Source organism: Trichomycterus rosablanca, chromosome 9 (genome assembly GCF_030014385.1).
Source record: "Trichomycterus rosablanca isolate fTriRos1 chromosome 9, fTriRos1.hap1, whole genome shotgun sequence".
NCBI classification, from domain to species: Eukaryota; Metazoa; Chordata; class Actinopteri; order Siluriformes; family Trichomycteridae; genus Trichomycterus; species Trichomycterus rosablanca.
In genome coordinates this window covers 24668846-24682637 of record NC_085996.1, presented here as the reverse complement: position 1 = coordinate 24682637, position 13792 = coordinate 24668846, and the positions used below count along the sequence as shown (strand labels likewise).

The 13792-nt window shown below is 39.4% G+C and overlaps 1 protein-coding gene across 2 annotated transcripts in view; it reads right to left on the bottom strand.

Moving 5' to 3' along the window:
* fam20b (FAM20B glycosaminoglycan xylosylkinase) overlaps positions 1-13792 on the bottom strand; it is a 45070-nt gene that overhangs the window by 20272 nt on the left and 11006 nt on the right. Inside the window, exons 1-4 of one of the 2 annotated variants that reach the window (XM_063001284.1) lie at positions 11180-11259; positions 7028-7510; positions 3464-3550; positions 1321-1430 (exon numbers count right to left, since the gene is read on the bottom strand). In XM_063001284.1, the coding sequence (XP_062857354.1) occupies positions 1321-1430; positions 3464-3550; positions 7028-7404 (574 nt within the window). In that variant the 5' untranslated portion in view covers positions 7405-7510; positions 11180-11259. Of the gene's footprint in view, positions 1-1320; positions 1431-3463; positions 3551-7027; positions 7511-11179; positions 11260-13792 lie in introns of those variants that run through there. The other variant, XM_063001283.1, reaches the window with a different exon arrangement.

Below are 13792 nucleotides of genomic sequence, written 5' to 3'. Positions count from 1 at the left end.
AACACCCTTATGGTGGTTTTTTTTTTTCATTTACAGTGAAGATTGGCTAATGTGAAAAATATTCATTTACAACTCTGGCTGGGGAACTTTTTCAGACTCATGCATCAACACCACAAGCTTACTCAGGGCATTTATTAATTAAACAGAATGTTTAGGCTGCTGTCACAGAGCTGCTCCATTGTCCCCAGAGTCATTAGGCTGCACAACTCTACCAAGCAAGGGCAGCAGCTAATGCCAAGTTCACACTACACGACTTTTAAGTTGTTCAGATCGCTGTACGGTTCACACTACACAACTGGATCTCTTGTAATCGGGAGTCTTTTAAGTAGTGTTTTTTACACAATCCCCGACACACTACACCATCTGTCACCATGAGGAATCTCAGACCAGTCTGTCTGGTCTCCCGAACTACATTTTGTCACAAAAACACACACGAGAAGTGACAAGCGGTTTATTGATACCATGTCCAAATTTGCACATCAACAAGAAGCGAGAGATTAAAGTTGTTTGTGCGCTGATGTGTAGCGTGAAAGCAAGTAGGAAAAAGAAATGAATCTGGGCGAAGGAGTGGGTTTGGCTGCAGGGATTGTCTGTTCTTCAGAGAGAGTTGGAGGTCAAATAAACATTTTTTGCAATGCAACGTATAATGGTATAATGGTTGGCGTGGACGAAAAGTCAAAAATGTAAAGCTTGTGTGTGCCGATGTATTCTGTTATAAATTATATTATGCCCCTGTTCCACATATTTGCAACTCCCCCCAGGATTCCCTTTTGTATTTTGCGTTCATAACAATTACAACCTGATCGCAACACCTTTCACACTACATGATTTTGAGTCGCCAACAGGTCCAGATATTTAACATGCTACATATTTTTTTTTGAGTATGCAAACTATCGGCGAGCAACTCGGATCAAGTCGTTGAACAGTTCACACATAACGACTGAGAGCTGATTTCTGAGCCCCGAGTGAACGCCAAACTGCTTCCGAGCTGCCACATCTAGCAGCGACCTGTTGGCAAGCAAAAATCAGGGCAAGAATCGTGTCGTGTAAACTACGCATAAGGACTGAGGGTCCTATATGTAGGGGAAGAACTGCACTGTAGAGAGTTGTGTGTGTGACTTGAGTGTCTCCATATATATGTCTTTATTGCAGTGTTGGTTGCTATCTGTCTGTCTGTCTGTCTGTCTGTCTGTCTGTCTGTCTGTCTGTCTGTCCATTTATCTATCTCTGTGTATCACCACTTAGAACCACCAGTTTTTTAAGCCACAATGTTTAGTTCTGTTTATTGAATGGACAGAATAGAAAAAGAATGAAACTCACCGTGCATGAGGAATGTGCTCAAAAGCTGCTCTGTAGCCACAGGCTTTATCTCTGTGCGCAGGTTCACAAACCTCCCCACCACTAGCGGCGCTCTCCTAAACCCCAGGATTCTGTAGGACAGAAAAAGGCAAGTGTGTTGATCTTCAGAGTTCAGTTACGCATGCATAGTGACAAGTTACTGCAGACTTATTTCTTATTTCAGGCTGTCCTACTTGCTTTAAAACTCATCAACATATGGCTTTCATTCTGTTGCACTGCACAGTACATTTTAAAACAGATGTGTCCAATATTCAAGCAAAGAAACATAAGGCACATGCTGTGATCCATTCAACTGGGACGTCTTCCCATTTCTACTCACAGAAATGCAAAGCATCAGTTAGCATAGTTCTGTTTTGGAAATAAATGCTTTATATTTATGTATTATTACATTTTGAAACACAAGTGCCACTTCACTGCAGTTATTAAATTACACTCATAAATTGAATGGTAGAATCGATAGAAACTACATTACACAGCACAGCCTACCTTAAAGGTTAAATGTAAACGTAGTACATCCAGCGACGGTCAGAAAGACGAAAACACTTGTCCGTATTTTGACATCACCCTGCATCCACAGAACTGGTTGGGAGTTTTCCAAACTCAAGTGTTTTTAGCTGCTTTACACTTCGGCATCTTGGACATTTTTTTTTTTTTTGCATTTTCTCCCCCTTTAGCGCGTCTAATTGTCCAATTTACATCGTGCTTCCTCTCTGCCTATGCCGAACCCTGCCCTGACCGAGGAGATAGAAGCTAACCCACATCCCTTCTGACATATGAGCAGCTAGCCGTATGCATCTTGCCACCTACACATTGATGAGTGTTGTGCCACCTAGCGTTGCGTGCGGAGAGACACACTCTAAGAGCACTACTTTCTCATCTCTGTGTAGGCGCCTCTAATCAGCCAGCAGAGGTCGTAATTGCACCATTCTGACAGAGAGAGACCCACATCCGGCTTTTTGTCCCGCCCCCCAACTGAACAACAGGCCAATCGTTGTTCATATTGCCACTCAGCCTCAAGCCGGTAGGGCAGAAGTGGATTCGATACCATGTATTCGAGATCCAGCTCTGGTTGCAGCGTGTGCTTTTTACCCCGAGCCACCTGAGCGGCGGCATCTTGGATATTTTGACTAACCGATTGCTAACTGAATTGCGGTAGGATTGCTAGGACCGCCTCATAGTGCAGATAAACCAGTAAATGTGAGACACTTGAATGCTGAGCGAATGAAAGCGAATTATGTTAAATCACTGAACACAAACCTTAGAGTTTGAATTTCACAGCAAGTTGCATATTACACGAAAAACGTCTCATTTCACAGTCGTGACCATTTTCATGGCTGTAAATTAGGTAGGGCCTTACTTATAAGAAATTTTGTGTGAAAATACATTTAAATATATTAAACGGCCTCACAGCAATGATGTTTGTTAAAGGGAACTTCTGGGACTAATAAAAAATTGGCACAAAGTTCAAATGTATTCAAACCTCACCCATAAATTTGTGTTAGTGACCAAACACTGTACGTGTGGTGCTTTATAATAAACCAGAAGTACTTACTTACTTGTTTTTTTTTTCTTGTTTACATGGGACGAGCTCAGTTTTAAAGGCAGATAAAATCACTGCTACATTGTTAACTAAAGTACAATGGCAGCAAATTTTCATCTACACAGTCATCACAAAACAAGTTTCAGGAATGACCAGGCTGTAATAGTATGCTTACTATTTCTGCTTACCACAGCTCCAGCATATTTAACCAAGAGAAATTGTTTAATCAGTTTTTAACTTTTTGTAATGCACATATTTTGAAGAAGATGACAAATGCAATAAGAAATGAAACAAGAGCTCCACTCTGGAACAACCTGGGAAGCTCTGAGGAGCAAACTGTGTGAAGATGACTTCATTAATCATAATATAGCACCCAAAAAGTGTATTCACAGCAGGGTAGTACTATGTTTAAACTTGAGCTGTAGGCTTAGATTACTTTAAATACAGTCCCTAAGACTTAAAGACTTCTAAGTTCTCTATAAGACTTAAAGAAGTGTGAATGTTTACATAAATCGTATATTTGTGCAGTATATTTCATAGTTTATACATTTTCTATCATCTTACCTATCCAGATGAAAAGCAGCAATCTCTGCGTTATGCCTATCATAGCCTGCGTATGGCTCTCCTTCTACCACATAATCTCTGCTGTACCTGTGAGGGAAGAAAGGCTCTGTGAAAGCTGAAACAGCAAAATGGTTCAAACAAAAGCTCTGCATTAGAGTTAGACTCCACCGAGCAAAATATTGGACAATGTAAAGACAGCACTTGCTCAAATCACTGAATCACTTCTACTTCCACATCCACACACTGAAATCGAACTCATGTACGAACAATCATAAGTGTGTAGAAAGCCTGAGGGCAAACCTGAAATATTAAACTCTACACTGAATCACGTTGAGATTTGTACTGTATCAGGCTGCTCTTTTCAACAATCCTGACGCAGAAAAAGAACACTGCCTTCTGTGTTGATCAATTGATCAAACTATTACTACTATAGATTCAGCTACCCTTACAACTAGGGATGTAACAATACACTCTATCCACGATGCAATACGATTTATGATACTGGGTTCACGATACGTTTTTTTTCTGATTTTTTAAACAAAATTAAATTGAAGACAAATTATGACAAAGTTTCCTTTTATTATTTCTCTAATAAAATACTGTATTGGTGATTATCTTTTATTTATCTAAATAATATATGCCCTTTTATTTCTGAGGTAGGTACAAACTATGCAAAACAAAAAAATACATATAGCGCCAGTGCCCTCTGCTGTTTAAAGTGAATATCAATTCATCTTTTAAATGAATAACCAATTCAAATCGTGGCACATGTGCATCGATTTTTAACTGTCTTGAGGTGCGTCGTTACATCCCTACTTTCAACACACCATACATGGAATGTCCAACAAGCTCCTGATGAAATGTCCAAATACTATTGGCCATATAGTGTATTTAAGCGATGATTAGATTCAACGGGTCTGGCAGTAATCATGCCTGGGTAGCTAGTGAAACCGAACCCAATTGTTAAGGGGGCTAAGGGGGCAATTAGCTACTCAGCAAGGCAGGGCCAAACATCATTTTTTCTTTATATACTAGTTTATTTTTATTCAGTATTTTTTTTTATTGTCTTTTTGGCTTCACTACTTTCTCTGTAAATGATGTGGAATGAATTGACAAGACTAACAGGAATTCGATCGTGGTAATTGGTTTTATTCTAATTAAAACAATACATTTACAAAATAGGCTCTGTGGAAGGTAAGATGTGGAATTAAGCTTTAATTACTATCTTCACGGTCGACTGTGCTTTTTGATTTCGGAAATTAGCAATATCTCTCCTTAATGTTTTAAAAGGCTTAGAGTGAGCTTTATTTGCCTAATAGAGAGTGAACATTAAAACAGCATAATTTCCTTAAATAGTTCTAAATACATACATTCTCATAAATTCAAAACAGATTTAAGAATAAACAAAATGTACTGATACTAAGCTAATAATCCAACAACATATGCAGCAAATTTGTATTGAGTCATTTATAAGAGAAGACACGTTTAATGGCCGTAATTTTGATATACAGCAGGGCTTTCCAAACTTTTCTTGCTGGGGACGAGATGGAGTTAAAATATGCAAACACGGCCATAGATTTTTTTGCAATAAAACAAATAAATAAAAAGGAAGTGTAGTTGTTAGTAATCAGGTAGGTCTATTAAATTTTTTTATGGCTAATTATCTATCTTTGGCAATGTTGTGTAAACTAAGATTTTGCCAGTTTGACTCACCAGTTTGATAAGATTATTATACTTATTTAAATTAAACGTACAGCAGTACAGCAGGGTACAGCAGGGGGGGGTTAGCAGTAAATAAAATAAATAAACTTAAAAAGAGCCTCACAGTGAAGATAAACCGGAGCAGCGCGCGCGCGTGTGTGTGTGTGTGTGTGCGCCTTTAGAAGATACGCTTTGTTCACTGTATCGCTATAAGTGATTCATTGATTCACGAGTCATTTTTCGCGAAGCGTAAGTTTCTCTTCTCAGTTATCTCTCCGTGTTTACTGTTATTAATTAAATGTCGTGGTTTTAAATAAACACCAACTACTACAGAACATTTTGTAGTAACGAATTTGGTAATGAATAAACTTTTGCCTCTGATTGGCTCTGTAACATTTTCTGTTCTCATCTACATCACAAGTAAGAACCGCTCACGATTTACCAAAGTGAACCAGGAGTTTATATAACGTGCTGATAGAATCGACTCAGATGTGACCGGGTTGAATTATCTTTTTAAAGTAAATATTACAATCAGCAAAATTACATCGTATGTATGATGCACAACGTTAATGATGTTATTTTAGGTCATGAAGAGCTTTCACGATGGTTTCTGTACGATGGTTGATGAATGGTGATGTGATGGTTGGTGCTTCGTAGCTCAAAGTCTGGATCAATCCACTGAGCTGTTAACTTAACGTGATCTTTATATATCACACGATCGGATCGGCTACTTTTAGGAAATATCGCCGATCGCCGATAGCATATTTTGATTAAAAATCGGCCGATACCGATTCATAGCCGATCGATCGTCCCATCTCTAAACAAGACATTAAAGTTAATGTAGGTCAAACGTTAATGTTTTGAGTCAGGGGAGCGTTTTAGATTTGTTTAATGTGATAGCGACACCCGGAGTCCAAACAGTTCAAGCAGTTTTTAAAAAATCTGTTTAATAGCGGGTCAACTTTTTTTAGTTTTTTTATTTTAAATACCTTGCGAGCCGTTTTAAAAATGGTAACGTGTGGTAACTTGGACACCCCTGATATAGTATCGTTTCATGTAGATACCCCTTCTAATTATTTAGTTTAGGTGTGGCAAATATGTGTAGTAAATTAATAAAAGAATAAAAGGTGTCCACATAGTTTAAGACTGTCAGAATTTTGTGTCAATTCTTACATATATGCTACAGACTTGACTTGACGCCATGTCAGCTTCTATGGCTATTATCATGGCTAGCTAATAGATTTTAAACGTCAAAAGGTGGGTCGATTTGCTTTTGCGTGCGTATGGTGGTTAGAGAGTTTGTGTAACTATGAGGGTGTAGATGAGGTTTTATTGTTTTTTCTTAATTTATATGGCGTTTTTATGTGCAAGTGCTTCCAAGAGTTTAAGCAGTTTTTGGATGGGGCTGAGGTGAAAATTTCTTTGTAACAGTTCGTATTGTAGAATTTTGTTCTGATGGTGTTAATCTGTTGGCATGAATAGAGAATGTGTTTAATAGAAGTTCTTGATCCACAGAATGGGCAACTGGGGGCCTGGTCTCCTTTTAGCAAGTAGGTATGGGTCAATTTGGTGTGTCCTATGCTGCATCTTGTATAGATACTTTGTTTCCATCGTTTATTGGGGTATTGCGCTGTATCCGTTTTCATAGATCTTGTAGAGTTTGTTGGTGGTATATGTTTCCCATTTTTTTGGCCAAGCTCTTGTGGTGTATGCTTGTATAATTGGTCTGAGATCGGATGGCGGGTAGGGGCATTATACGCTACAGAAAAATATGAGGTTTTAAAAAGCATTTGATGCTGGCACATAACTATTAACAAGCTAAATTTAGCATCATTCACCACTTTTCCACCTTCGTTCTCCTACCTTTTAGGTTTAAACACCACCTTCTGCCCTCCGTCTAGCACCAGCAGAGCTTTGAGCTGCGTACCCTTGTAACCCACATCAGCCCTCTGAATGCGGGCGGTGGACAAGGCATTGAGCACAGCTGCCAGCTCCGGCGTCTCGTCCGGATAGACCTCGCGTGGTCCGACCCATTGTGACGCCACCTCCCAGGGAGACTGCAGCGTGTGCGTGAGCTTAGCGTTCTTGGCCAACGCTATGCTGGCCTCCATCTTGCGGAAGGCGCGCAGGTCACGGCGGCTGGCAGCCGAGCCGTCGCCTCCATCCAGCAGAAAGAGCTTGGCCAAGCCCAGCAGCAACAGCACGCCACACAGCACCACCACACGCTGCTTCAGCTTCATGATGGCTGAGGTAGAGGAGGCGCACAGGGTCACGCCCTGGACATGACAACACCCGCTGAGTGCCCGTCACTAGCACTGGGAACTTCAGTCACAGAAAGAAGAGATCCTGAGGAACAAGAGAATGAGAGATAAGAGAAATACCTTTTAAAAAGGTGACAGCATAGACTAGGGTATTTTTTCCTCATTAAACAAATGTCTGTTGGTATATGAATAATGGGGGGTGAAGAATATTGTGACAATGCTTATCTATATCATGCTAATGGTCACGTTTTTGCCTGACACATCTTGTCAGTGTGTTAGATTTACTCAAAAGCCACGACGTGTTCCTGTCCCTTTCGCTCTTATAAAACACTTGACCAAAATTCAGGGGGATAACTGAGATCGGTGCATGACTCTCCATACATGAGACCGAGCCCCCATATGAATCCACCTCGTGAAGGTGAAAGAATGCACTTGGCTACTGCACGTGTCGGAGGGGGCGTGTGTTAATCACGACTCTCCTTGGTCAGCAGAAGTAAGAAGGCAGTGAAATGCAATCAAGTAATTAGATACAACTAGACTAAGAGGAAAATTGGTGGAAAATGCAAAAGTTGGAAAGGCATCATCCCAGACAGCCCCATTCCTAAACTAGGGCTCTAACAAAGTTGTCAAAAAGGATTTTAAAATATGCTTGTAATCTCAGTGATACAAATGTTTGCCAGAATAGGCATTTACTGAAAGAACAGATTACAAATTCTGTGCATGTACATGTTTGTCATTAAATCAGGCATGATTAAAAAAAAAAAAAAAAGCAACTCCATCTGTGTTCTGCACATAATTGCATCATAAATCTAGTCAATTCTTAACTGCAGGGGACAAAAGATTATTTTGTGTCTGCAAATAAAAAAATATACATTGCTCTGTATTATTCATGCTTAAAAATTAACCTTTTGGATCATTCGGAATATAAATATTAAATTTAGTAGCTGTAAATGAAACTGAATCGAATCATGAGCCTAGTGTATTGTTACATGAGCCTAGTTGTATAAATTACTTCTGGCAAGTCCACGTACACATACACTGATCAGCCATAACATTAAAACCACCTCCTTGTTTCTACACTCACTCTCCATTTTATCAGCTCCACTTACCAAATACAGTCCCTGACAGAAGTTCTGTCGCTTATCCATGTTGTGGAAACAAAAGCTTATAACCTGACTTTAAATTCATCCATTGGTTTTAGAAATGACTCATATGAAAGCTGAAACCCTCCCAAATGAGGTTTAATTTACGAAAATATATTTGCTTCACTGCAGAAATATTGATCATTTAATGAACACAGAAAGGTCAGATTTTGGCAAGACAAAGGTTTTGTCGCCTTGTCATATAATGCACCCAATCCTAGTTTACAGCCTCACCTGTGCTCACTAATTGATCGGTTAATTAGTGGGTGTGTATAAAAAGAACCCCAGCACCCCAGACCTTCACTTAAACTGCAACTTTACCTCTGACAACATGCCAAAAATCCACCCTGCGACCAAAGCCTTGATTATCAAGAGGCTGAAGACCAGATCCACTGCAGAGGTGGCTGGCACCTTTAATGTGTCTCAGCGTCAAGTACAAAGAATTAAAAAAAGATTTGAAGAGACTGGAGATGTTTTTGACAAGCCCAGGTCCGGCAGACCCCGCAAGACAACTGCTAAGGAGGAACGTTTGTTGGTTAGAAAATCCAAAGCCAGCCCCTCTTCCACTGCAGCAGAGCTCCACCAGGCCTGGTCACCTCAAGTCCCTGTGTCAACTAGAACAGTTTGTAGGATTCTGTCTCGAAATGGCCTCCATGGTCGAATCAGTGCCCAGAAGCCAGCACTAAACAAAAGGCAATTAAAAAACCGTGTGGCATTTGCCAAGGCCCACAGCCTGCTAAACGGATGGACGCTGGAAAAGTGGCAGAAGGTGGATTTCTCAGATGAATCTTCAGTTGAATTACACCACAGCCGCCGCAAATACTGCAGGAGACCTACTGGAGCCCGTATGGATCCAAGATTCACCCAGAAAACTGTTAAGTTTGGTGGTGGAAAGATCATGGTCTGGGGTTACATTCAGTATGGGGGTGTGCGAAACATTTGCAAGGTGGAAGGCAATATCAATAGCCTAAAATATCAAGAAGTATTAGCTACCTCTTACATTCCCAATCATAAAAGGGGTAACATTTTGCAGCAGGATGGTGCTCCATCTCATACATCCATCTCTACATCAAAGTTCCTCAAGGCGAAGAAGATCAAGGTGCTCCAGGACTGGCCAGCCCAGTCACCAGACATGATCATCATTGAGCATGTTTGGGGTAGGATGAAAGAGGAAGCTTGGAAGACAAAACCAAAGAATCTTGATGAACTCTGGGAGGGATGTAAGACTGCATTCTTTGCTATTCCTGATGACTTCATCAATAAATTGTATGAATCATTGTCGAACCGCATGGATGCAGTCCTTAAAGCTCATGGAAGTCACACAAAATATTAAATATGGCTCTAATAGCACCACAACTTCATTCACCAATGTTATGAAACATATCTTTGTATATGAAGTAAATTATTTGTTTGATTTTCACATTACTTTCTGTGGGCGACAAAACTTTTGTCTTGCCAAAATCTGACCTTTCTGTGTTCATTAAATGATCAATATTTCTGCAGTGAAGCAAATATATTTTCGTAAATTAAACCTCATTTGGGAGGGTTTCAGCTTTCATATGAGTCATTTCTAAAACCAATGGATGAATTTAAAGTCAGGTTATAAGCTTTTGTTTCCACAACATGGATAAGCGACAGAACTTCTGTCAGGGACTATAGAAGCACTTTGTAGTTCTACAATTACTGACTGTAGTCCTTCTGTTATTCTACGTACTTTTTTAGCCTGCTTTTACCCTGTTCATCAATGGTCAGGACCCCCACAGAGCAGGTATTATTTAGGTGGTGGATTATTTTCAGCACTGCAGTGACACTGACATGGTGGTGGTGTGTTAGTGTGTGTTGTGCTGGTATGAGTGGATCAAACACAGCAGCGCTGCTGGAGTTTTTAAATACTGTCCACTCATAGACACTTATAGACACTCCTACCTAGTTGGTCCACCTAGTAGATGTAAAGTCAGAGACGATCGCTCATTTATTGCTGCTGTTTGAGTTGGTCATCTTCTAGATCTTCATCAGTGGTCACAGAACTCTGCCCACTGGGCGCTGTTGGCGGATATATTTTTGGTTGGTGGACTATTCTCAGTCCAGCAGTGACAGTGAGGTGTTTAAAAACTCCATCAGCGCTGCTGTGTCTGATCCACTCATACCAGCACAACACACACTAACACACCACCACCATGTCAGTGTCACTGCATTGCTGAGAATGATTCACCACCTAAATAATACCTACTCTGTAGTGGTCCTGGGAGGGTCCTGACCATTGAAGAACAGCATGAAATGGGGCTAACAAAGCATGCAGAGAAACAGATGGACTACAGTCAGTAATTGTAGAACCACAAGAGCTCCTATATGGTAAGTGGAGCTGATAAAATGGACAGTGAGTGAGAAACAAGGAGGTGGTTTTAATGTTATGGCTGATCACTGTAGCTATCATTTTATAAATAAAGATTGCTTATCCAAGAGATTTTATGTAGTTATTTAAAAAAACTTGACTGTGCTTTGCCAGCTTTGTGTAGTATAAAGAACTCACATCTACAGACACTCAAACACAGCATGTACTAACCGTATATTGAGGCCATGCAACAGTGTTATGTAAGGGAAAAAAACAACACCTGATTAAAAAAATTCTCCCTCTCTTGTGGTTGTCGAGGGAGCAACTGCTCTTCCTTCAACAGGACGTGATTGATTTCTCTACACTGCTCTCTGGCCCTTGAATCTAAAACAAAAGGCATGAACATCAGAAAAGATTTTATTATCTCTGATAAACCGATAGAGAAGATTTACAGAGAGAATATTAACAGTATCAACTGTAACTGGTAACGTGTTCTGTGGAGTGACGAATCACGCTTCTCCGTCTGGCAGTCTGATGGACGAATCTGGGTTTGGCAAATGCCAGGATAACATTACCTGCCTGGTTGTAAAGTTTGGTGAAGGAGGGATAATGCTATGGGGCTGACCAAGGCCCCTTAGATTGCAAAACCTTATAAATGCTTTTCTAAATGAATGGGCAAAAATTCCCACAGACACAATCCAAAATCTTCTAGAAAGCCTTTCCAGAACAATGGAAGCTGTTATAGCTGCAAGGAAGAACCAAGTTCATATGAATTCCCATGGATTTAACATGAAACTCCGGTATAAAGCTCCGGTAGGTATAATGTTTAGGCGTCCCAATACTTTTGTCCATATAGAGGCCATATGGTTGCCATACAATAAAGAAACTCCTGCTCCAGCTTTTATTTGTTCATGTGATTAGCTACAAACTTCAAGTGAATAGTGATGTTAAGCTTTTTGATTGTCACTAATAACATGTGTTATAGGAGCTTTGAATTTATGGCAGACCAGTTAATTGTATTTTACTTATTTATTAGGATTTTAACAACATGTTTTACACTTTGGTTACATTCATGACAGGACAGGTAATCACTGGTTTCACAAGATTCATCAGTTTATACACCCATTTATATCTCCAATTCACCTCACTTGCATGTGCTTGAACTGTGGGGGGAAAAACAAAGCTCCTTGAGGAAATCCACACAGACACGGGGAGAACAAGCTAAATTCACACAGAAAGAACACGGACTGCTTTACCTGTGAATTGAACCTAGGACCTTCTTGCTGTGGGGTGACAGTGCCACCCATCAAGCCACGGTGCCACCCCATTTACTGTATTACATCTGACCATCTTGACAGTTTTTTTCTCATATGGTAACAGCTTGGGTTTTCTGTCTGATCTTGGTAAGTAGGGATGTAACGATGCCCCACAAGACAGTTAAAAATTTATTCACATGTGTAACCATTCAAATCGGTTTACATGCATAATGAATCAATATTCACTTTAAACAGCAGAGGGCACTGGCGCTATACACCTCGCCCGGTTGACGTCACTACAGGGTTGCCAGGTTCGGAATTTTTCAACCAAATTTATTTATGTGAGGATACTTTATTTATTTGTATTATTCATTTATTTATAGAATGTGAGATTTGTTTTAAAATTTCAGTTTCAGTTTTTTTTACACAAAAAGGGAAATGTGCAGCATTGTTTTGCATAGTTTGTACCTATTTCAGAAATAAAAGGGCATTTATTATTTAGATAAATAAGAGATAAGCACAAATACAGTGTTTTTTAAAGAGAAATAATAAAAGGAAACTGTCATAATTTGACTTAAATTTAATTTAGTTTAAAAACTGGGAAAAAATCGTATCATTAACTGCATCGCATCGTGGGTAGAGTGTATTGTTACATATCTACTGGTAAGAGATGACTGTTCCATGTACTTTTCAATCGATGCAGTCAAACCAGTCCTATTCATATTGGACATTTGGACACATAGAACTCGAAAACAATAAAAATCACAATAAACGTAGAAAAAAACTGAAATTCTTGCAAGTTTACTGGACAAAGAACTGTGTTCCAATTATTTACTGAAGACAGAACGTTTGTAAAAAATAATGGAAATTCCAAGACTGCCATGACAGAAATTCTGAGGACCAGAGAATGTTATGCTATTAACCTCTACAGTTACTACAGTGGTCTACAGTAGTTATTAAAAGTGGCATTTTGTGTTAAATTTAGAGAAACCACGTGTTATATTAGTTGTGTTGAGCTATTTAAATTGTTCTTGTTTGATTGGTTCATTGCAAACAGCAGAAAGAGTATGAATTTTGCTAGTAAACCTTATTTGCAATTAAGGTTAAATAATTTAATTGCAACTGTATTTGATATAGTTTGTGACTAAATACCAGATGCCTTAAATCAAACATTTCAGCCGCTAGAGTAAATGTATGAACAGAGTATAAAATGATGTAATACGCTTGTAAACAAAAGACTCAACCGAGTGAACCTGTCCTTTCAGTAAACATCAGCTAGTAACTATGAATTTACTACTAATCATTCATATCAAACAAGTGATTTCATAGTGATTAATCTTTTTATTTAAGTCATAAGTAACAGTCTAATACAGGCATATCCAAAGTCCGGCCCGTGGGCCAATCACGGCCCTCTTCGGTCTGCAATGAACCAATCAAACGAGAACAATTTAAATAGCTTAACTCAATGAATATAACACGCGGTTTCTCTAAATGTAACACAAAATGCCACTTTTAATAACCACTGCAGACCAGAGGTTGATAACATAAAATTATCTGGTCCTCAGAATTTCTGTCATGGCAGTCTTCGAATTTCCATTATTTTTCTTCTGTCTTAAATTGCATTACTTGTGGCCCGC